The following is a 25,515-nucleotide window of genomic DNA, read 5'->3' as shown; positions in this document are numbered from 1 at the left end:
ATTCAGATGGGCTTTGGCATTCACTGATTGGTTGGAAGAGGCCTGAAGTGACCAAGAGTACCGCATCATTACACCACCAGCAGCAGCTGGGAATGTTGAAACGAGGCAGGTTGGATCCATAGGTTGATGCAGTTGAGGCCAAAGTCTGATTCCACCATCTGGAGCCTCAGCAGAACTTGATATTGATCAGACTAGGCTTCGTTTTTCCAGCCTTAAACTGTCTGTTTTGGTAAACCTGTGCTCGCTTCAGCCTCAGTTTTCTGTTCTTGGCTGACAAGAGGGGAACACATCCACATTAAGGTTGGAAGATTTAATCAATCTGAGATGCTTTTCTGCTCAGCACAGATGTGATCACACATCAGGGAAGTCTGGTAAACGTTCTGTAGGTTCCAGCGCATGTAGGGGTGAGTGGGAACGAGAAGGTGGATGTGCTGGCAAAGAGCACTTTAAAAAAAAAAAAAAGATAGAAATGAAAATTAGCATCAGTAAATCATAGGTCAAATGTATTATATGGGGGGGGGGAATCTATCAAATGTGGCAAGAAAGGTCGGACAGAGAGGAAAAAGGGAGACACCTGTATCGAGTACAAAATAGTATTAAAGGTACAAGGGTAAGTGGTGGGTGGGCACAGGACAGTGGAAATCATATTAAGAAGGTTAAGGTTGGGGCACTGTGCACTAAACAAAACACTAAAACTGGTAGGGAAGCACCAGACATGGCGATGTGGGGGATGTAGTTATGAGGTGTAGGAAAAATAGAGCACAGATAGAGGTGATGAAGGCAAATCTGAAAGGGTTATATATATATATATATGGTGTACATATTTGTTTCTTTCTTTCTTAGCTGTATACATGTCTATTTATGTTTTATATGTCTGTTTGTTGTTGTTTTTGCACCTTGAGAGAACAAGTTATAACCGCAGTCAAATTCCTTGTATGTGTTAACATACCTGGCCAATAAAGCTGATTCTGATTATTGAGCATGGGGGGGGAAGAGGTCAGGTCAAGGTCCCGTTTCCTCTTTTAATGAATACCGTTTTTTTTGTTTTTTTTATAGGATATGATGGGGTATTGTTTATTTATTTTCATTCGTTTTGTTTTTTTCTCTCGGGATTAGAGTGTAAACTTACTGTCTGATCCGCACTCCGGAGCAGAAGGGGGCGCTAATGCACCAAAAAAAACGCCGTATGCTAACCTCCGTAAAACAAGAAGAGAAAGCGCACAATTCATAGGAAACAAAAGTGGCGCTATTGTTTCCCCGGCAGCGGCGGAATGTTTTAGCAGACGGACGAGGGACAACTAGCTCGTTAGCGGCCGTTGGAAACCAAACCCGGGACTCCGCGTCCAGCGCTCATGTTGCCCAGCTGAAGCTGCTCGGCTGTACTCGGTCACACACACGGATACAACGTCGCCTTTCACCGTTCACCGTCTGCTGTTTTGATCCCTTAGTTGAACATTTCGCGGCGGAGATGGGAGTACCGAAGTTCTACCGCTGGATATCGGAGCGCTACCCGTGTCTCAGCGAGGTGGTGAAGGAGCACCAGGTAGGGGACGAGCCGCCGGGACCAGCTAGCTGCAGCGTTAGCGCAGCTAGCATGGAGCTAAAACAAATAGCGGGCCGGGTGGGACTTGTCCTCCGCGGAGCTGACCGATGTTTTCCCGGGAAATGGAAACTCCGTCTGTTCGTCTCGTTCTGTGATGAAACGCGGTGGAGACGTGACGTCAGCGAACGCGTTAGAACGAGCTCGCTGTTTTTCGGTCTTCTGTACGCGCGTCTCCGTTAAACGGTGGACACCGGCGATGTGCTGCCGCTGCGGACTTCACTCCTTCAGACAAGAACTTTCTGAACAACAATACAAATATAAAAACAACCCTCACAGTCAGCTCGTTAACGAACGACGTGGAGAAGAGCTGTTTCACATGTCTGGATGATGTCGTCAGCCCGTCGGTGAAACGGTTGGACCTCACGTTACTGTCGGTAGTCGGGTCGGTTCCCTGGATCGTAGTGAAGCTCGTGTTTCAGCGGCTGAGCGGTTGTTTCATCAGCTGGACGACTTTGAACCAAATGTCCCCCTGATTGCGTGAGGCGGCTTCAGCATGTGTGTCGAAGCAAGACCGAAAGCCCGGCAGCTTTCTGCCCGGTCCCACCGGTACGGTGTCCGCCCGACCTGAGCTCACTCCTCAGGAACCGTTTTCAGACATAAACGGAGCCCTTTCACAGGTTGTTGTTGTTGTTGTTGTTGTTGTGTTGAGGTTGGAGGAACACACTAGATTGCTTTTGACGGCTGACAAATGTAAATGGAGCCTTTCGCTCATTATCCCCCCAAAAAACGTAGGAAAAACTGCACTCAGGAGGCTTTTCATTTTTAAGACATGTATTTCAGACATTAAAAAAAATAATAATGAGTCCTCGCATGAATTTGTTATATTCAATAAATATTGCGCACTGTATTTTTTTTTTTACAATCTATTTTTGGATTTGCTTTCACTATTATCAAAATATTTGTCTGAAATGTGTCTTGCATCCCAAGCCTTGCACTGTCCCACAGAAATAACAAAAACAGAACATTTAACACAACAAAACAATTTACATGAACATGTATTACATCAGACGTTATAAATGAGGTTCTGGGTTGAAACTTCTGCCGGGTTTTCTGCAGGTGCTCTGGTTTCCTCCAACAATCCAAAGACATGCATGGTAGTTTGATTAGTGATTCTAGATTTGCAGGTATGAATGTGATAGTCTGTCTTTCTGCGTTGGCCCTGTGGTGGACTGGTGACCTGTCTGAGGCTGCCTTTGCCCAAAGTCAGCTGGGATAGTCCCCCCCCCCCCCCACACACACACCCTGTAAATCTGTTCAGGATCAAACGTAATAAATGGATGGATTGTAAATAAAAGGCTGCAGTGCATCAATTTCATCAGGAAAACTGAAGCCTGTTTTTATTTTTTTCTCACTTCAGATTCCAGAATTTGACAACCTCTACCTGGACATGAATGGCATCATCCACCAGTGCTCTCACCCGAATGATGAGGATGTCCACTTTCGAATCTCGGAGGAAAAGATTTTCGCTGACATCTTCCATTACCTGGAGGTGCTCTTCAGGATCATCAAGCCTCGCAAGGTCTTCTTCATGGCTGTGGACGGTGTGGCGCCGAGGGCAAAGATGAACCAGCAGAGAGGACGGAGATTCAGGTAGAGAGGGATCAAATGCTAAATGTCTGTCTGGCTTTGTTTTGTTTTGTTTTTGTTGACTGCCTTGATATTAAGTTAAAGATTTTAACCTTTGTAACCATTGTAGACATAAGCAAATAATATTTTATCTTCCATTAATTCTGCTCCTACTACATTTGATTGTTGAATTTCAGATGTTAGCAGTAGCTTTTCTTGGGATGACCAAATAAATACATGGAATTTTATTAACATGCCTGCACCATGATGTTGAATCTAAAGTGTAATAATGTCTACATTCTCTTCTAGTTATCTGACCAGCGTGTCAACTCTCCTCACAAATACATTTACACAACATCTGGTATAACTGTAATGTTTGTGAGGCATCAGTTTTAAACCCACGTTTTACATGAGCGGCCGAACTAATGTAGAAAAGCCCAAACAGACCTACCGCTGTGTGCAACATTTTCTGCTTGGTTTAAAAAGACTGAAGAAACCAGACGGCAGGCTGAGACTGTGAGTTGACCTGCTCTCTTTCATATCTTCCTGTGTGTGTGTGGGTGTCTAGGTCCGCCAAAGAAGCAGAGGACAAGATCAAAAAAGCTCTGGATAAAGGAGAGGTGCTTCCCACAGAGGCTCGCTTCGACTCCAACTGTATCACTCCTGGTGGGGATGATCTGAAGCTTTTCATCACATGAACATCACATTAAAGCGCATATCAGTGCATCCTACACTGAGACCCGGCCTCTGGTCTGGGCCTGGTTATTTAGTCCTCTGCATCTCAGTTTGATTGACAGCTTTCTCATTAACCAAAATAAACTGAACCAAGCAGGCAAACAGACCAGAGATCCAAACAGTTTAGGTGTGAAAGCACGCAAACACACTTTAATTATCACGTGTCTCCACATGCGTCTTTGTGTTCGCATCTCACTCCCTTGCTTTTTTTTTTTTTTGTCAAAGCAACAGGTATTATCGCAAAATGAAACATTCTTGCTCACTCGGCCCTCATCTTAATGAGCCATAACCGAGAAATACTTGACATACATCACATTTGTAAATGGTTGAACACAAGACTTTGTAATTTACAACCTGAACCGTCAGGTGCCGTCTGATCACATTGGTTCAGGCTTAGATTATTTAGCGGACCAGTTCAGTTTGCAAAAAAAAAATCTCTTCTACTTTTTTGTACAGTTCAGCTGCACTCAGCAGATGATTTGTTCTGTTGAATATTATTTCTTTGTCTGCTGGTTCATCAATACGGCCCACGACACATTTGAATTCACATTGATAAAACAATCTCCCGAATGCACCACGAGTTTGTTCACACCTGTACTTAAACGTGTCCACATGTGATCAGATCCTCCGGGTGCATGTTAATGCCAGCTGTGAACACGGCCAATGTGGCAACAGCATTTTTTTCTTGTTTACTGGAACTATTACTATTAGTAAACCCACAATGTTTTTAGCATGGACATATTTTTTGTTTTATCATACTAACATCAGATATAAGTATGTATTTTATGAGAAAGTTTGCAGTAAGTCCTTCAATCACTTCTCTGTGTTTCAGGCACTGATTTCATGGCACGACTTCAGGAACAGCTCAAGTATTTTGTCCACAACAAGCTCTCCACTGACAAGCTGTGGCAGAACGTCAACGTCTACCTGTCTGGTCACGAGGTGTGTGTCTGTCTGTCTGTGTGTGTGTGTGTGTGTGTGTGTGTCAATTGTTTTTGCCAACATTTGGCAACTGTGATTCTGTAACAGCTTCAGCCATTTCTGCTTGTGCGAACTCATTTTTTCTCTGGCTTATAGACACCAGGGGAGGGAGAACATAAGATCATGGAGTTTATTCGGTCTGAGAACACCAGGCCGGGTCACAACCCCAACACCCGGCACTGCCTGTACGGCCTGGATGCTGACCTGGTATGTATACACCGATGTACGTAACGGCTCAAACTGTCCGTGGATGCTCACGCTGTCTTCCCCTCTGTGTCGTAGATTATGTTGGGTTTGACCAGCCACGAGCCAAATTTCTCCCTCCTCAGGGAGGAAGTGCGCTTTGGAGGGAAGAAATCACAGAAAAGGTTCACTTGTCTGATTTTGTTTCTTTGATATCTATATTCTGTCTGTCCTGTCAAACTCTTTTCTACCGCTTACATCTCTTCTCTTCCAGGATAACAGCTCCAGAGGAAACAACTTTTCACTTGCTTCACTTGTCTTTGATGAGGGAGTACATAGACTACGAGTTCTCTGAGCTCAAGGTGAGGTGCACGCACGCACACACACACGCACGCACACACACTTGCCTATATCTAATTTTGACAAATCCCAGAAAAATAAAAGCTACACAAGTTTTGGTTTAGAAATGTATTTTACTTGACTATATGACAAGTAATGTGTATTCTTATGATGTTTATGGATGTTTTTCAGAATCACATGGGTTCTGATTATGACTTGGAGCGAGTAATAGACGACTGGATTCTAATGGGCTTCCTGGTAGGAAACGATTTCATCCCTCACCTCCCTCACCTTCACATCAATCATGATGCTCTGCCGCTACTGTACAAGACCTACATCAGTGTACTACCCAGACTGGGGGGTGAGAGACGCGCGCACACACACACACACACACACACACACACACACACACACACACACACACACACACACACACACACACACACACACACAAATACAAATTAGCAGCATTTCAAGATATTTATTTTGGAGCATGTGCAATAATTTCTTGTAGTTTTGAAATGTTGTTTCAAAAGTGAGTTTTAACTATTGTTTTTCTCAATGAGCTGTTTGAATACTTTGTGATGATGTTGAAATATGTTTTGATTCTTTAATGTTGATAACACTCATAAAAAAAAAAAAGTCTAACCTGAATTTTTTTTTCTGACGCAGGTTATCTGAATGAGAACGGCCACTTAAACCTCAGAAACTTTGAGAAATACCTTGAGAAGCTTGCTGAGGTGAAACATTGAGTTTCAGAGAGGTTTTGTTATCACTTGATCACCTAAAATAATAACATAATATCCTACCGTTACTATCGAATGTTGATTGATTTTAAAAGCAAATACTTTTATTTATTGATTGATTCTGATGTACAGTTTGCAAACCAAAATAAATGTATCAGACCAGAAATAGTTGGCCACTTACTTCCAACTATTTCTAAATAGTTCGCAATAAGTGGCTTAGGGAATAATTATAGCAAAAAAAAATGTAATATGTAAAAAAATAGAGTAAGTTGTTTGTGATCTCCTTCATTTTTGGTTTTTCTTGCTACACATAATCTTTTTTCTGTTGTTTTGTCATAATTTATTTTTTAATTGTCCTCCTCTGCATCCTTTCAGTTTGACCGGGAACATTTTAGCGAGGTGTTTGTGGACTTGAAGTGGTTTGAGAGTAAAGTTGGTAACAAATATCTGAACGAGGCGGCCGGACTGGCAGCAGAGAAGGAAGCTGCCATCAAAGAAGGCAACAAGAACGAGGTTGGGATGCAGTAACTGAAAGAAACGACAATCTTTAATTATTTACAGGGACAATTTCCATCACGTCTCTCCTGTAATGAATAACTTCCATCCTTTGATTGGGCCTGTGTGCAGGACTCTGCCCTCGGCCTGGCGGCTCTCACCTCGTCACAAAAAGTGACCGGAGAAGGAAAAGGAGCAGCGGCAGACGATGAAGAGGAGGAGGACGACATGTTTGAAACCGAGTTCAGACAGTACAAACGCATGTACTATATGACCAAGATGGACGTGGACGTGGTGTCTGAGTGAGTGGACGGACACAAACGCACACAAAAAAAGGAATTACAGTGTGAAATACAGAACATTGAAGTTAATTTTGTGTACCTCGTATGTACAAATAGAAAATGCACAAGCGATTCCAGAAAAAGTCTTTGCACGCAGTCTGTGGGTGTTTTCAAGTGCACCTTTTATTGTATTTCATGTAGTTGCAGCAGCACAAAATGCCAAAGGGCTGGGTAAAATAGAAAATAGACTTTAATAAACACTGTCAGCCAATCACATCAGTGCACACAAAGATGGGCAAAGTGAAATTCAAGGTTGAGAAATTGTGGTCTGTGTGCTGCCATGCCTCTGAAATGACGCCCATCCTCACATCAAATTGCATGCGAGTGAACTCAAACTACGTTTTCTTTCTCCCATTTGCAGCGAGTTTCTAGCCAAGCAAGCCAAGTGTTATGTGGAAGGTATCCAGTGGATTCTCCACTACTATTACCACGGAGTTCAGTCCTGGAGCTGGTGAGTGTTTCTCTCTTCCACATGAGTTTCTCTCTTTCATTGTAGGAGAGTGGCAGGTCATTTTAATGCAGGAATACATGATACCGTTTTCAAATGCGTAGCTACACACAGAAAACTCCACACATTTCTGGACAGCAAGCCGAGGTTCAGCGAGTGCTACAGTGTTCCAGGACCGTGGCAAACTAAAACAGGAAAGAGAGGAATGCTGTGAGCCATTGAAGCTCTGACTTTTAGAAAACCATGTATTGATTTTTCACAAGGTTTTTAATCTGCTCTCCTCATTTTGTTCCACTTTTAAAACCAGTCTTTAACATCTCTCCAGGTACTACCCCTACCACTACGCTCCCTTCCTGTCTGACATCAGGAATATATCGGGGTTAAAGTTGACCTTTGACTTTGCGAAACCCTTCATGCCCTTCCAGCAGTTGTTGGCGGTCCTTCCTGCTGCCAGTATGGAACTGCTCCCCGAGTGCTACAGGGTAAAACACTCGTATCCAAGTGCACACTCACACACGTATGAAATGGATCTGTGAACTCATTCTTTGCTGTTTGGATGTACAAGATGAAACTAAACTAAAACCTTTTTTTGTTATATATTACAAATAGTCCTTTAAGGGCAGCTCTCGCATAGCTGCTTAAATGTGGAAACCTGTATGCCAAGAGAGTAAAATTCGCAAATAATAATATTGAGACAGAGCTCTTACATGAAATTATGTAGATGTTAATATATTGTTTTGATATTTCAGCACCTGATGACCAGTGAAAACTCTCCCATTATTGAGTACTACCCTCTTGACTTCAAAACCGACCTCAATGGGAAGCAGCAGGAGTGGGAAGCTGTGGTCCTCATTCCGTTCATAGATGAGGTACACACACACACACACACACACACACACACACACACACACACACACACACACACACACACACACACACACACACACACACACACACACACACACACACACACACACACACACACACACACGGTGGGCAATAATAACAGTAGTGTGTGTGTGTGTGTTGAACAGAGGTGCCTGCTAGCAGCCATGGAGCCGCTCAATCCCAAGCTGACCAAAGGAGAGGCGGCCAGGAATCGGCACACAGAGTGTGCAGTCTACTCATATGACCACGAAAAAGACTTCATGTTCTCCTCCACTCTGCCTCATCTGTTCCCTGACATCATCCACTGCCATGTCAGGTAGATATATACACACTATGACCGCACTGTCTTTCTTTAATGATCCTTACTCTGTCCCTCGAGGAAATCAAGATCTTGTGATTGTAATTTTTGTGCAGATTTAACCAATCTGCACAATATTTGTGGTAGATTGCAATTTAGCAAAATTCCTGTAATATCTGTGCAATTGCAGGTATTTAATAGAAGCTCTGCAGAAGGTAATACAGCACAAAATAAGCCTTTCCCCATGAAATCTGCTTCATCAACAAAAATAACTCACTCAGCAGGGCTCTTCAACCTCTGCTCTGATCACTCAAACCGTGGTCAACCAGAAAACCAGAAGTGACACGCCGTAAAACTCTTTCTTCATTCGGTAGCAATTTAAAAAGATTGTTTTTTATTTTTTTCCCTTGATAATACATTTGTATTGATGCCTATTTATTTGTCTCTGACTTGCTGCAGCATTATTGTATTATCTCTGTTTGAAGTTGTGCAGCACTTTGGGCCACTCTTGTATTCAAAATGTGCCGTAAACATAAAGTTGACTTGACTGACTGGTTGGACTGTTACAGGGTGGTAAACATCCCCATGGACGCCTGGTATGTGAAGTTAGACCACGTCAGCCGGCACACCGACTGCTCAGCTCTGTACTTCTGTGGCTTCCCCACTTTGCAACACATCAGACACAAGGTGGGTCTTTCTGTAGGAACACTGTACAGTAGGCTGTATTTTATATTTAAAGTTTGAAGCTAAAATAGGATTGAGGTTACTTTTGGTCTGAACCTTTCTATAGTGAAGCAATCCGTTAAGTTGAAAACACACTTGATGTCCAGCTGCTGAAGTCCCTCTGTTACAGCTTCTATTGTTTACTGCAGTAAATAAAGAAACATCAACAAGTATAGAAAGTAAATAAAAGTTAAACTGATAATGCTCTCTCTCTCTTTCTCCCTCTCTGTCTCCCTCTTTCTTTCTTTCTTTCTTTCTTTCTTTCTTTCTTTCTTTCTTTCTTTCTTTCTTTCTTTCTTTCTTTCTTTCTTTCTTTCTTTCTTTCTTTCTTTCTTTCTTTCTTTCTTTCTTTCTTTCTTTCTTTCTTTCTTTCTTTCTTTCTGTCTCCCTCTGTCTCCCTCTCTCTTTCTCTGTCTCTCTCTCTGTCTCTCTCTCTCTCTCTCTCTCCTCTCATTCTGGGTTCTCTGTCTTTAGTTTTATAAGAAGAAGACCGGAGTGGTTGTGTTCCAGCAGAGTAGCAGAGGGGAGAACACGATACTGGAGATCCTCCCCAGCCAGGAAGTGGAAACGGTGAGCTTTCTTATGTGTGTGTAGATCTGCTGTTATAATCCTGGTGGTTATTCTCCTACAGAAATCCTTTAAAGAAAGAACTGGAATGAACCCGTGACTTATTCAAGTGACTCAATGAAAAGTCTCAGGAGCTCTAAAATGGATAGAGTTGACTAAAGTACGACTATTTCATGTTTTTAATGTGCAAATTGTTGCAAAACATGTTCTGAACTACTTCTCTGGAGAACAAGTTGGTTCGTCTCTTAAATAAGGTTTCATATTTGTCCATTTTAAATCTGAAATGGGAAGAAAAAAAAAAAGTGAATAAGATTTGGTGTCCACACTTGTCTTATCATCTTCCTCACTGTCTTTGTTTTTTCTGAATCTCTAGAGATATGATGATGTCGCTGTACAAGTACTAGGGAAGTCTGTGTTTGTCAACTGGCCTCATCTGGAGGAAGCTCGGATCATTGCCGTGTCAGACGGAGAAACCAAGTAAGAATCAGTAACAGGCTTTTGGCAGTAATGATGTCTGAGTGTGCGTAGACGAAGTGAGCTTTGATTTTTACACGAGACTCAAACTGTTCCCATTGCTGCTTCGCTTTCTTGATCATTTAGTCAGAAATGAATATGTTGATTGAAAGAGACACACCGACACAACAGCTCAAAGTGCAAAGCATGGCTCGGCTAATACCAGTGACACACTCTGCACCGTGATCTGCAGGTTCTGTCTCGAGGAGCCTCCTGGTGTCCAGCAGGTGTACGACAGGCCGTCCACTCCTCCTCCCACCAAAGTCACCTGCCTGTCTGACAAGGAGTACAAAGACTGGGTGAAAGACGTCCAGGGCATCACTGAACAGTGAGGCCCACAAAGCAAATACACAAAAGTCCTTTAGGAGTTCATAAAGAAAATACAGCTGCTTTCACGTGACATTATTGTATATCATTTAAAGCCATTGTAACAGGGACTTTTTACTTGCTAGTTCTTTCCCCAAATCATTGTTATCTCAGGTTCATTTTGATATTCATTCACGATATCTTTGTGTTTATTGATTTTACTTTTCTTTTTCATTCTCAGTTACCTGAAGAGGAAAGGCATCGTGGTGAATGAAACCGGGGTGGTTCTGTATGGCCAGCTGCTCACAGGAAGGAAGTATGTCCCCAAAGCCAACGGGGTGGTGGAGCTGGAGAAACAGTGGGCCAAGCAGGTTCTCCCCTTCGCCTACCAGACTGTGGTGAAGGTACCTGAACACAAACATGACAGAACAATAGACAGAATTTCCCAGAAACGGGCATTCACACCGACTCGAGCTGAGACTTTGTGCTGAGCTGTGGTGGTTTTCAGCAGCGCCACACAGCTGCAGAAAAACCTGCCAAGATGAATATCAAATAAACCTTTCAAATGTCATTCATGTTTCTGTTTATTGGGTGAGCAGTATTTGGGGAAACTTAGCAAATATGCTGCATGTGACTTTGTGTTGTTTATCACAGGAATGTGATTGTCGTCAGCATCTTTTGAAAACTTGAAATATTTAAAGTGGAGATTCTGGTATTGACACGCGATAGAGAAGCACACTGACATCATCCCCATTTTCCAACTGATAATCCTGAAGACACGACTGCACCACTGTCACACTCACCTGCATATTCTGTGTCCTCTCAGGACATCGAGGCCTTTTACTCGTCCCTAACCTGCTTCAAGAGCTTAGACGAGCTCTTCCCTCCGTCTACCACCGTCTTCATGGTGGGCAACCCGTACTACAGCGCCATGGGAGAGGTATGCTATCACTTCTCTGTTTCTTGACACCAAGGATCGCTAATCTCCAAACTTAAATCACTGCCCCATAGAGGTGTGCCATATCACAGTTCACCATAATACCGGTTACATTTTTTAGAAGATATTAAAAAAAAAAAAATGTTGTAATAAAGGCGATTTTCCGACCTGTTGACAGTGTAACCGTATGACGTGTCTGCAGCTTATCGAGCAACAAGCATGATATTATTTTTGGGCCATATCGCCGACCCCTACTGCCCCATTTCATTTTTTATATTCTTTTTATCGTTTTAAGGTTTTGTGCTACGTCAGTAGCAGGGTATGTTCAACTGAACATTTCTCAATACTTCCGATAAGACATTATGCTCTCTGAACACTGAGAATGTGTGGGTCAGACACTTTACTGTTGTCTGAGCAGCACTGCTCTCCTCGAAAGAAGAGTGGAAAAACCAGAGCAGAAGGTCTAGTTGGGACTGGGACCGTGTTTGTCTTTGCTGGGACGCAGCCAGCACAATTGGATCATCATTATTGCTGTTAAGTTGACTTCAGGACACATGATGGATAATTTCTCTTTAGAACGGGAACTCTGTAGACTCTTAAATTTATTAAATGTGTGATGGAAATGTAAATAGAGAGATAAGCTTTGGCTTCAGACTGCTCTCCACACTCGGTTCAGTCTTTCTTAATATGGTCCTCTGCTTCAGGCGCTGCACGCCATGAAGTTCAGGGAGGCGGCCGTCCATCCACCCACTCCGTCTACAATATCAAAAGCAGTTATGCTCAAGTGAAGATATTCAAAGCCAAAAGCCTGTCAAAAAACAGTTTAGTGCATTTCCCATACGTACGTGTATCTGTAGGGACATGTATAGAATAAGCTTGTGATTTGTACATTTGTGAATCCACTGTTATGTCACATAATAGGCAGGAAGTGAGTGTAATATTTGCCAAACACCCTGCTGTAGTCTTTGTCACTATGGATGTTTGTACTGTCCACTTGAATATTGTGGATCAGATTTGTGACTGGCCATTATCTTCATAGGTTTAGAATTTTATTTTCCCCACAAGCATGAAGACGAGGCCGGGATCACATGCTTCTTAGAAGTTAGCCAATGAGAAAACAACCGGGAGCTGAAACGGCTCGTTTCAGACAGCGGCCAATTTAAGATAAATAAGGAACTTTTTTTTAAACTGTAAATCATACAAAGCTTCTCTAGCAAAGTCTCAGAATAAGATAAAAAAAAAAAAAAAAAAAAAGAAAAGATAAATAATCAGTTTACTGGAAAGCTGAGGGAGAGCTCCAATTTTTCTGGGAAAAGGTGTTGAGTTGATGACAGAAATGCAACCAGGATGTAAAGTATTAAATATTAGTTAAGAAGTAAAAAGAACAGAGGAAGCGCCGTGCCATCTCTGTTTTTGGACCCCTGCAGGTGGACTTCTCCACGTCAATCTGATAAATCACTAAAGTTTTTTTTAGATTGAAAACCAGCTCATTTCAAAATGGGTGCAGAGATTTATGCAGTATTGTCACTTCTGTATAGAATTAATCCCATATACGTTTTTTTAAATTGTCCGAACAGGTGCAAGACTCTCAAGACGTCATCAAAGACGGTCGGGTACGCGTTGTCTTCAACGTGCCACATGAGCCGCAGCTGGAGCCCTTAATCCAGAATCAACATGTAAGACACACACTTCTGAATCTTTAGTTAAGATGTCGGTTCATCTCTGAGAGTTTTCCGTCCTCACCCGTGTGTGCGCCTCGTGTTTGTGTGCACTGAATAGAAATACCGTGTGAAGTACAGTCCCGGATACGTTCTGGCCTCTCGTCTCGGCGTCACCAGTTACCTCGTCTCCCGCTTCTCTGGAAGCATCTTCATCGGCAGAGGCTCCAAGAAGAAGTGAGTATCACACATTTAGATTTATTGTTGAGATCAAATTAACAAGGTTTTTGTTGTTGTTGTTTGTTTTCTTCCACTGGTTCAAAGAATTTGAAGTACAATGTTTTTTCCTGCTGTCTCTTCTTCACTGTGTGCAGTCCCTGTGGGGAGCAGAAGGCGAATGTCGGCCTGAACCTGAAGTTCAACAAGAAGAACGAGGAGGTTCCTGGATACACCAGGAGAACAGAGAAGGAGTGGCTCTACTCTGCTGCTGTGGAGGAGCTGCTCGCTGAATACCTGGACAGGTAACACATCCAACTGCCCTCTAACGTATTCATGTGTAGCGAGGCATAGTCGGTTCAGCTATGATTTGTTGCACTCTGTGTGTGTGTGGTAGAGAAAGAGAACATAAATGAATGAACACTAACACATTTCTTAATAATGATGTTTTGGTAGATTTTCGGAGGTGTTTGACTTGGTGTCCAGAAACAGTCACGATGATGTTTTCTATGAGGATGACATCTGGCCTGGAGAGGACCAGAACGGGTAAAACGCAGATATATTACTTACATACACTATGCAGTATTAATCATTTGTTAATGTCTTGTTGAAAAAGCTAAACATGTGTGTTGCCTTCATGCACTCTGAGAACAACCTAAATAACATCTCAGATTTTACTACCAATTTCTATGTTTGAGTGTTTTTGCTTTTCATCATTCCAGTTCAGGGATTCAGCTGCAGTTGACTTATTTTAGGACTCTATAAACGACATAGCTGTTTTAAAGAAGCTCAAGAGCGAGGCTGAGAGTTGTTATCCTTTTTCAGCCTCCTCTTGTTCTTGCAGTACGAGCTGTAGACCAAAAGTTCCCAAACCTTTCAGACCAAAATTCACACCAAGTGCAATTTCCCACCGCACTTGCAGCACAAAGAGCTTCTGTCCTCTGAATTGATGAAATTAATTGATGATATTATTGTGTCGCCCCACAGAGCAGAGAAGGTGGCTGAAATCAGCTCGTGGCTGAAAGGCCACCCGGTCAGCTCCATCAGCAGGACATCATGTGACCTCCAGGTGCTCGACTCCGCCATCGTGGAAAAGATCGAGGAAGCAGTGGACAAGACCAAAGTGAGTCTGACACGCAGCTTCAAACTACGGAACACCTCCACCTGTTCCCAACATCAGAACTTCTCTCTGTATTCACTTTACCTCCATTCACACACCTCTGTCTTCATCCCGTCTCTCGTACCGTCCCTCTCGTAGGTGAAGAAGAGCACCAAGAAAGTCCGTGTGACCGTGAAGCCTCATCTCCTCTTCAGGGTGAGCGAGTTTCACTTCACCTCGGCTACTGTGGAGTTTAATTCACATTTCATGAGACCCATCAAACCCGATTGTGTTTCTGGTGTTAGTTTTAGTCCAGGTCCAGTACCAAAAGAGACGAATGACAAACACAATTATTTATTTAATTAGTATTTAATCATTTTGATGACTTTTTTTTTTTTTTTAAGTTGCACACAATGCTTTGAAAAAGCATGTAAATATATTTTATTATAATACCCATCATACTCCTTGATTTTATAAAGAACTTGTGTTCCTTTGTCAGTGTAACTAAACTGATGAGTGACTATTAGTTTTTATATTAAATGATTAGCAGTAAAAAAAATCAAAATGGTATAAGAATACTGCTGATTAGATTGTTATTGATTGAATGAGTTTTGCTTTTTTATTTAAGTATTTGGACATTTAAGTTACTTTTCAAAATCATTTTTCTGTCTCAAACGTTCTCTAGTTGGAGCTTCTCAGCTGCGGGAGTTTGTTTAATTTTTTTGTCATATGTCGTAATAACTACACTCAGCAGAAGTAGTTGGACAGTGACGCAGTTTTATCTTTGGTTCAGAACCGTCAGTTTGAAATCAAACGATAGCTCCGACAGGAAAGTGCCGTCTCAGCGTTAACTTGACAACGTTTGCGTCAACGTAGAAAAAACTGAAGTCGAAGAGTTTCCGCATATTTAATAACTTGTGGAACATCTTTTGCAATCATTGACTGAAGTGTTTAACTCGTGGACAACAGCAGATGCTTTTGATCTTCCCCGGTGACGATCCTCCAGGCCGCCATCATTTTGACTTTCAACTTCGTTGTATTAAACCCGTTGTAACTCTGAGCCGTGTGGGAGCTCTTTGTTCATCAACTGATGTTGCTTTTGATCCCTTGTAATTTAGCCTCTGTGTTCAAGGGGCTGTACCATTACTTTAGTTTATATAACTTCTGTGTGTGTGTGTGTGTGTGTGTATATGTGTGTATGTGTATATATATATATAGCCCTTGGAGCAGCAGCAGGGTGTGGTTCCAGACCCGGAAGCAGAGTATCGCCTGTTTGACAGAGTCGTCAACATCAGGGAGAGCTTCACCGTCCCGCTGGGACTCAGAGGGACGATCATCGGCATTAAAGGAGGTCAGCATTTCTCTCGTCCACCGATATCTTCATATAGTTCCCATAAGTCACATTGCAATAGTAACATAAAGGGACCTGATTAATTGTGTGTTTTCAGCGGATCGTGAGGCAGAGGTTCTCTATGAAGTGCTGTTTGATGAAGAATTCGCAGGAGGTCTCAACATCAGGTAATAAAACAAAAAAATGTATCTCAATGTGCAATTTACTGTTTCTAATCGCAACATGAAAAAGATCTTTTCTTGGAATCACACGCTTCCATAAAAATCATAGTCGTGTAAAAAATAGAAAACACAACTTTAGCATATAATTTACAAATGTGGAAAATATACACGTCAGCTGTTGCCTGATGTTGATGAAATTGTAAATCGATGTCCACAACGGCACACATTTACTGTCGTAGTTTGAAGCCTCCTGCTCCACACCTGACAGACCTCTTCGCAGACATGTGACATCTGTGTTTCCCGCCCGTGTGTTTGCTCAGGTGTACGTCTCCTCGTGGTTACCGCCTCCCTCCCTGCGCTCTGATTAATCTTTCCCACGGAGGCCGGATGGATCACAGCTCCCACAAACTCACAGCCATCGTCAAACCTCAGCCCGTCGCTGGCGCCAACTTCAACTCCCAGCGCCAGCTGGCGGGCCTCAACCACTCGCCACGCTCCCCCTTCGTACCCACGCAGGTAAGATGGGAGAGGACGCACGCAATACAGACACGCAGCTTTTTTCTTTTTTTTGGGGGGGTGAAAAATGATTCGCTCATCTGAGATCTTTTCACCCAAATCCCTCCTCTCACTCCTCCCTCTGCTCCACCTCTTCCCTCCTTAATTGTAGCATAACAACAAACATGGCGTGGTGAAAGCCGTCTCCCAGGGCAACAGGAGCTCTCCCTCTACAGGTCTCATCCAGAAGCAGCAGGGCAAGGTAAATGCAGCGCCGGCTAGACTTGGATCCTTCTCACTTTTATAGGCTCCTTTTATAGGCTGAATGGACATTTAAGGTGACGGCGCTCCACCAGGTGTGTAACGTGTTCTGTCTCCACCTCCATCCAGAATAAAGAGGAGTACACCAATGTGTGGCAGTCTCTGCAGAACGCAGGTCCTCCTAACAAACCTCCTGCTCACTGGCACAATAATGTAAGTGTGTGTGAAAGGAAAGAATAAAATGGCACCAGAGTACAGTTAGTGATGTTTTTGGGCTTTTCATAACGTATCTTTATCTTTATTAAGACCTTTAAATCACCGAGTGTCAGATTTTGTACATCAGCAGCTTTAGGAGGAGACATCACTGGGCCTCTGCTGCATATCTCGGCACGTTACTGTCACCTTTGATCAGTGTCACAAACTTGGTACGACTATCATGATACCCGCATTGATGACTTTAATAAAGAAGCTCCATAGTGCTGCTGGAGGTCTATAAACTCCACAGGGAACTTTGAAGCAGTACGAAGTGTCAGGGGAATATTCAGTTAATTCTTCAAACACTCATTGGAAGTTACTCTGTATAATAGAAAACAAAAACTGTTGTGTTTCCAACTGTAGGAAGGACCTTCCCAACAGGAATGGAACCAGGACAACAAAGCTGTGAGTGCACACACACACCTGAAGGCTCCTCCAGCAACCAGACAGCATACAAGTAGCCAGCTGGAGAGCTGATGAGCTGGCAGTGTGTGTCAGTTTGTAATGATGAGTGGTTTCATTAATTGGAGCCTGAATAATACTGGATTTTTGTGGCCATTGTCATTTTTAGGACTTAAAACAATTCCAATATAAACCAGCTGAAATGTGGTTTTCAATCACTTAAAGATTTGTAACGGAGGTCGTCTCATTTTACAGTTTGACACTTTATTGTCCGAATTGATATCAGTACACTGAAACTTTGAGCTTTCCTGGCAACGTAATAATTATACAGAGCTATAAATTAGTAAAAACAATTAGAACAGTTTCTAAATGACCCAAAGTTTCTTTTTCTGTTATGTTTTGTAAAAACAACATTTTCTTATGAGATAACATCTACTCTGATACCAGTATATCTGTGATTGGCTAATATTGGCCGATAAAATCGTCCCACAGATGAACTGGTCAGGCTGTAGTTTTAGTGTTACATTCATACATCTCTGTACTGTGTACATTATATGTGGCCAGAATGGTGCTGATGTGTGTCGTTTGCAGACTCCGGCTGGTGGTATCAGACTGTTGAAGAAAAATGAAGATGTCGGCTCCCTGTTCTCCTCACAGAGCTCAGCTAATAAGGTGCCGACTTCTCATTACCTGTAATTCCTGTTTGTGGGACTGTTTTGTTCGAGAGCCTTCACGAATACCTTTTTGGTTGCTTTCAGGAACAGTTGACTTCGAACAGAATCGTGTTTGAACATGAAGTCAAATTAAAGTAACATCTTCTGACTCTGTTGTCTCAATGTTTATTTTATTTTTTCTCTCTCGCTCAGGCTATGACTGAATTTGAGGACCTTATTGCCAGTTTAAAGATCTCCCAGGGTAGCCAACAAACCCCGCCCCCTCCTGCACCTCAACAAGCCCCCAGCAGCCAGTCAGATGGTCCCTTGTCTCCACAGTCCTTTGCCATGGTGAGTATCGGAGGTGCAGATTGGTTGAGCTGACAGCGGTCTTATTGTAGGTGATATTTGTGACATGACATATAGAACCTGGGGCTGAACAATGTGGTTTTTTGTGTTGGGCTTTGTTGCAGAAGGGAACCCTGGTTCTGAAGGAGATGCTTAAGATTGACGGAGCTGGAACAGGAAGTCCTTCTCCTCATGAAATGGCGAACGCAGCCCCCTCTGCTGGCCAGCAGCAGAGCAGGAGACGGTCGTCGAAGAAACTCGGTATATAACCGACGACGTCGCCGCAGACTAATTTCATTACTTGATCGGCGTTCGTCTCCTTTTCATCACTTCCTTTCTCCCTCCAGCTGCCAAGATGAACAACGACACGGCCGCGTCACCGTCTCCAGCATCAGCTGCCTCGGCCAACGCCGTGCTGAGCAGTAAGGTGTCGGAGCTGGCCCTCGTGTGCGTGGGGCTGGGCATGGCGCCGCCCGACTTCAGCTACATCGGCAACAGACAGGTAACGCCGTGTACACACTGTTTGTCTGGCGCCGCGCGCTACTTTACACTCGTCGGCCTCAGAGGTCACAGCCTGATTCCTTTTCTCTGCTCCATCAGGGTCTGGTCGTGTGTCAGGTGAAGCTGTCCAACGGGCTGATGGTTCACGGTCCGCAGTGCCAATCAGAAAACGATGCCATGGAGAAAGCGGCCTTCTTTGCCCTACAGAGACTGGTACACACACACACACACACACACACACACACACACACACACACACACACACACACACACACACACACACACACACACACACACACACACACACACACACACACACACACACACACACACACACACACACACACACACACACACACACACACCACACACACACACACACACACACACACACACACACACACACACACACACACACCACACACACACACACACACCACACACACACACACACACACACACCACACACACACACACACACACACACACACACCACACACACACACACACACCGGCCACTTCATTAGCTACACCTTGACAGTAGCAGGTCTGAACTCTATTTTACTCTCAGAGCTGCTCTGATTCTCGGAGGAACAAACACAACAAGGTGCTGAAAACATTTCTGAGAGATTTTGACACGACCGTTTGTTCGGCAGCACCTTCGTGATGTAAACCTCCCGTTGCACCACAGAACAAAGGCGCTCTGTTGGATCGAGATGTGGTGAAAGTGGAGGCGTTTTTAACTCCGTGAACTCTGAATCATTTGTAGCCATGTGTGAATATTTCATCAGAATTCATTAATATAGAAATATTGAACAACTGTTTTCTAGCAGAAGTGGAAGTATTTGATTTATATATATCAATAGTTTGGTTTAAAGACTTCTTGATGTTCAGAGCTGGTAAAGGATACCTCATACATAAGGATTTACATAAGGCATCTCTCAAAGTAAACATTTGTATCCAAGGCGATTTCATACTTCCTAGAAACAGAGATGTTATTGACGTACCGTCCGTCTGTCTCCATCCTCCTGTTCCTCTGTAGAACTCAGTGGGCTCGGGCTTCCCCCTCCCCCCTCCTCTGTACCCAGGAGTTGGTCCGATCCGAGCTCCACCTATGGGAGCCATGACGCCTGTCTTCAACCAGCAAGGTCAGTGTGTCCGACAGTTGACTGTACGATGTTTGTTGGCGTGTTAATGAAGTGTGCGACAGATGTTTGCAGCTGCTCCTCCTTCGGGTCGGTAGTAACGGAACATGTGAGGTTCAGCAGGGAGCAGCTGCACCTCAATATTACTGTCAACATCATTCCTCATATCTACAATTCTACACCAATTGTTTTTCAGTCAGGACTTTTCATGACAGATTTTAGAATCAATTGAGATTTTCTTGAGATGAGGAGCTCCTGAAGGGAATAAGTTGGATGATTAACATGTTATCTCCTGTGTACGCTCTGGTCTTCCAGGGGGTTTGCTGTTGCCCCCTCAGGGTTACGGCCCCGCCCCTCTGTGGGGAATGACGCTGCCTCCCCACCACCAGAACCAGTCGTTCTTTGGAGCAGCAGGGACCTTCCCCGGTGCCGCCCGCCCCCCGCCTACAACAACAGTGCCCATCGGCTCACACAACCAGTTCATCCCGTTACAGGTCAGGTTACTCACGAGGAGGCGGAGAATTTATATTTGATTCAATATTTTTTAGTGGCGTTGTTTATTCCTTTTGTATTTTTTATTCTGCTAAAGTCCAGCCTGGTAATCCGGCTCTCTGTTTGTCCTCCGACAGGTGACGAAGAAGCGAGTGTCAGCCAACAAAAAGAACCAAGAAACTCGAGAGTTTTACAGCGCTGCCCAAATTGTTGCCAAGAACCAATCACAGAGAGCCCAGAACCAGCCCTTTGGCCAATCACAAGCTCAGAGCGGAAATCTCGACCCCTCCTCATCCAGCCCCGGTCTAGCAGATGCCGTTTCCACGACGACGGCAGACCCGCACACGCCCCCTCGACAGAGCATGCCAGCATCAGGCCACACCCCCGGCTCCGCCTCCAAGAGGAAGCACAGGAAGTTGGCTGTCAACTTCGAGGCGACTAAAGTCTCAGAGTGAGGAGCCAGTGTGTGTGTGTGTGTGTGTGTGTGTGTGTGTGTGTGTGTGTGTGTGTGTGTGTGTGTGTGTGTGTGTGTGTCTCTCTCTCTCTCTCTCTCTCTCTCTCTCTCTCTCTCTCTCTGTGTGTGGTGTGTTTAAGTTTCTGTTTTGTAGCCTGACTGTTGTCATGTGTCTTCAAACATTTCAGAAGAGAGAGCAGCTTCAGTCTAAACTAAATGAATCCCTCCTCAAAACAAAACTCAAACACATCAAACACACCAGATCAGATCAGATCAGATCAGATCAGATCAGATCAGATCTGTCAGTGTGACAGAGTCTCCTCAACCAGGCTAACGATGTGATCGTTCCCTCTGTTCGAGCCCACAGGATCTACAGTTAGGTTACCGGTGTGGACGAGTGAGGTGCATTCTGGGATGCGGTCATAGCTTTCTCTCTCTTTTTTTTTGGTCCTTTGCATCTTCCTGAAAGCAGATTGGTTTTCCGGTCCTACTCTTCCTCTCAGGACATTAGTGCCCTTCAGCAGAGATCTTCATTCATTCTATCAGTTCATGTCAACGCTGAAGTCTCCAAGTCATCGCTGAGGTCACAGAACCTGGTAATGTTTAAAAGTCTGGAGATTACACTGGTGCTAACGAAACGCCGGGCTAGTCAAATGATTATGATTATTTTTGTTGTTTCTTTGTCATTAAATGTAAAAAACAACAACTTTAAAATGTCAGTTTAACAATTTCCACGGCTCAAATTGTTTAGTTCTGAACTGTTGGTTCAGTTTACCATCAAACAATGTAAACAATGTACTAAAAGATTATGTCAAAAAAAAGCTGCAGATAAATCTTCTTTTAATTGATTAATCAACTAATTGTTGTGCGTCTAAAAACTCTTACTATTGTAAACATCCAGCGACACAATGCTGGCTGTGGAGCAGTGACAGATCATCGAGATCTCTTTTATAGATCCGAGTCAGCTGACCAACTGACCGTCTAACTGACTGTTTGCTGCCTCTTTGGACTTATTTTGGGATGTTGCTGTGTTTCTAGACCTCAGCAGTGACCGTGGCGAGTCCAGTCTTCTCCGAGCTGACAGAACTGACGGCAAGAGTTACAAAAATAATACGCAAATAGGAAGAAAGCAGCGTTGAAACATTAGTTTCCCCAGAGGAGAAGATTTGGAAACAATCTTCTGACTAAATTTGAGTTAAAGTGTTTAAAATGCCCAGAAATGAAGACGATGTAGTGAAGTGAAACGCTGCCTTAAAGTGCATCGTCTTCATTAGATATGCATTGTAGAGAAAACTCCTCCAACTGAACACAGGAACTCCCGAAACACGAACCGCCTGAGTCGCATCTATACAGCGTCAGTCCTACGGAGCCTGCAGAGATCTTTGATCTCGGGGACTCTGGATTTGGATCCTGTTTCTCGGGGACTGTGCTGGAAGCCCTCCCCACATCCCGGCCTCAGAGCTGCAGCTCACTAATACACAAGTTATTTACATGTACGTCTTTTAGAAAACTAGTTTGAACGCATGTGATGATGTGTTGGCCTTTTTTTTTTTTTCTTTTTTTTTTTTTTAGGAGGTGTTGGTGTATCAATTATGCAGAAATATGGTTCTTCTATTACTCAACCAGATCAGTGATGTTGCTCCAACACTGAACACTTGTTTTAATGTTTCTCTTCTCATCTGCAGCCTTTTACTTTATTTTTTTAAGACGCGTTTTACGGTTTGTTAACGGCACCTCCCAAAGTACAAAATTGAATGCACACATCAGCAAAGTTACGTGGACATTACAAACCACACACACAGTTTAACATCTGCATACAACCCTCAGTCAGACCCCCACCACCACCACCCACACACACACACACACACACACACACACACACACACACACACACACACACACACACACACACACACACACACAGGGACTTTGTCCATTTTTTTAGTAGTTTTATTTTAGTTCCCTTGAACTAAAGGAAGAACATCCTCACTGCCACGTTCAGTTTCCAAAAGCATCTCGACAGCGAGAGACGCTGGGACGGATTTTACACGTGCAAAAGAAAAAGAAAAGATTTGAACGTGTTTTGTTTTCTGTCTTCGGACTTGTGATGTTTGATGTGAGCGTCGACTTTGACAGCATTGTGATGTGGCCCGATGAAGACTTTTTTTCCTTTATTTATTTTTTTTAAATGAGGCTGCAGCTTTTTGATTAATCAGCCCATTATTTTTTAAATTATAATCAATCGGTCTGAAAACAGTCCGGTGACGCCTTTAAATGTTTAAAAAAAACAACAACTCCATTTTGAATCCGAGTTGAAGCTGCAGCTGGTGAATTTTTTGACTTTTAACTCGTCTTTAACTATTAATCAGTTATTAAAATAGTTTCCACTCTGTCCTAATACAGGAACATGGTGACGGATTTTATTTGTCCAGTTATGGAAATGATAGAAGAATTTTGGAAACATGGAAAATGAATGCTTTCATAGATTTTATGGGTTTCTGGGCGACATCGCTGACTGATGCAGCTTGGATTCGGTTATTCTAATAACCTTTGAGTGTGGGGAGGCGGAGGACTTAAGAACCTCTTCCTTTACAACACGAGTTATTATTTTGTTTAGGAAAAATAAATACCTAAAAATAACTTCTTTTCGTATCGGTCTAAATGCAAATTAAATGGGAAACTTTGCAAATGTAGTGAATCAGGTCTGAGATGCTTTTGGGAACATAAAGTCTGACCTTTCTCATCCAGCTCCGCACACCAGGACTGAATCACACACACACACACACACACACACACACACACACACACACACACACACACACACACACACACACACACACACACACACACACACACACACACACACACACACACACACACACACACAAGGTCTCGTCAATGTAAACATTTTTCCTTTTCAAACTATGGATTTTATAGAGACCCTTTTTAAAGACAGACTGTGTCTTTTTGTCAGGAATCTTATTATCGTTTCAATAATGTTCGTGGTGAAGCTCCAGTGATGGACGCCGTCAACGTCGAATGAAATTGTGATTGGTCCTCGTTTTGAGGAACACTGGGTGACATTGAGTTTGTTCTTTTTTGTTGTTTTGTTTTTAAGGCTGTCAGTGTATCAGTCACCCTGGGACTGAAGTCGACTCGGCTCTGGTGCAATAAGGGGAGGTTTGAAAACTGAAGCACACCTGTTGTAAACTCTGTCTGAAAAAATAGTTTTGCTGTTGCTGTTTTGATTGAGGAATGTGCTGTACATATCCATTTAATAAAAGTGAATCTTTTGTTACATGGTTTGTCCGTGCTTCTTTTTTTTATTTAAGGACTCAGTTATCATGTTTTTCAGATTGTTTCGGTGTCTTTTCCTTTCTTATGAATACTTTGAGGAAATGTCTTCAAACCTGGTAAAACATTCACTTGAACTTCATGATGAACTGATTCGGGGTCAAAGGTCACTTTGACCTCACAGGACACATTTGTGGCCATAACACGAATTAATTCACTCATTATGACACAATTGCACACAAATGTCTAATAGAATAAAATGAAGTGATGGTCTTTCATATCCCAAAGGTCAAAGGTCAGCTTCACTGTGACATCAAAATGTTCTGTAAAAACACTGTAATTCAACACCATACCTAAGGAAAAGAAGAGCTCATGGTTGGATACTAAACTGGTGCCTACTCTTGAGTGTGTGGATCTTCTGTGCTGTCGGGATGAAGATGTGTGAAGCCTCTACGTTTTAGAATTTTGAGGTGATATCTCCTGTCATGGCTGCAGCTTCGTGTTCAATCAGAATCAGCTTTAGTGGACAAATTCCTTTTCTACATGTATTATTTGAGTCTACAGACATCAATGTCAACTGCAGCTTGTCTGGTTGGTGGAGGCAGAAAAACACAATTTCTTTTTGTGTACTTTTTTGTTTATAGTTTTAAGGATTTTTTTATTTTTAAAAAAAAAAAAATTTTTTTTTTACTTTGACCAAAAATATGTGTGAACAGACATTGTCAGAACATTAGACCTATTTTTCAAAATGTTGTCAGTAAAATAAAAAAAATAAAAAATAAATACAAAAATTCCAGAATGTTATTTTAGTGGAGGATAACGTGCTTTAAAAACTATAAAATTGTTTTGTGGAAACATTTTCAGAAGTATTTTTGAATAAATCTTAGAGAGAACGTTATTCTTTCGTGAAAAAGAACATTCTGGGAGCAACAAAATCAACTTTGAAGCTTTTCTGTGAACCCTGACTTTCATCAAGATTCAGTTTGGATCTTTTCTGTTTGTATTTAGAGGCTAAAAGAGGAGAGTTACCAGAAATGTACATGACAGATTCTGCATAATTA

General features: G+C 42.8%; 1 protein-coding gene across 1 annotated transcript; it reads left to right on the top strand.

The window, feature by feature from the left end:
- The first annotated feature begins 1,233 nt into the window (after positions 1–1,233).
- Positions 1,234–24,458, top strand: xrn1 (5'-3' exoribonuclease 1). The gene is made up of 41 exons (XM_069709780.1): positions 1,234–1,543; positions 2,961–3,193; positions 3,738–3,835; positions 4,737–4,846; positions 4,982–5,092; positions 5,168–5,253; positions 5,343–5,430; positions 5,600–5,768; positions 6,080–6,147; positions 6,529–6,666; positions 6,781–6,950; positions 7,351–7,440; positions 7,763–7,919; positions 8,187–8,306; positions 8,472–8,641; positions 9,193–9,310; positions 9,821–9,916; positions 10,287–10,390; positions 10,620–10,754; positions 10,974–11,136; positions 11,559–11,672; positions 13,247–13,345; positions 13,449–13,564; positions 13,702–13,848; positions 14,000–14,089; positions 14,531–14,666; positions 14,802–14,858; positions 15,861–15,993; positions 16,091–16,160; positions 16,475–16,670; positions 16,822–16,911; positions 17,040–17,123; positions 17,529–17,570; positions 18,159–18,239; positions 18,434–18,571; positions 18,694–18,829; positions 18,916–19,070; positions 19,169–19,282; positions 20,112–20,217; positions 20,530–20,708; positions 20,844–24,458. The coding sequence occupies exons 1-41, from the start codon at positions 1,469–1,471 to the stop codon at positions 21,159–21,161; spliced, it is 5,100 nt and encodes a 1,699-aa protein (XP_069565881.1). The 5' UTR covers positions 1,234–1,468; the 3' UTR covers positions 21,162–24,458.
- The last annotated feature ends 1,057 nt before the right edge of the window (positions 24,459–25,515 follow it).

Source organism: Brachyistius frenatus, unplaced genomic scaffold, assembly GCF_029030835.1.
Source record: "Brachyistius frenatus isolate BFR_SWC_R1_liver_20210118 unplaced genomic scaffold, ASM2903083v1 Contig_85, whole genome shotgun sequence".
Lineage (NCBI taxonomy): Eukaryota > Metazoa > Chordata > Actinopteri > Embiotocidae > Brachyistius > Brachyistius frenatus.
The sequence above is the reverse complement of the archived record's forward strand: the minus strand, read 5'-3'. Positions and strand labels throughout refer to the sequence as shown.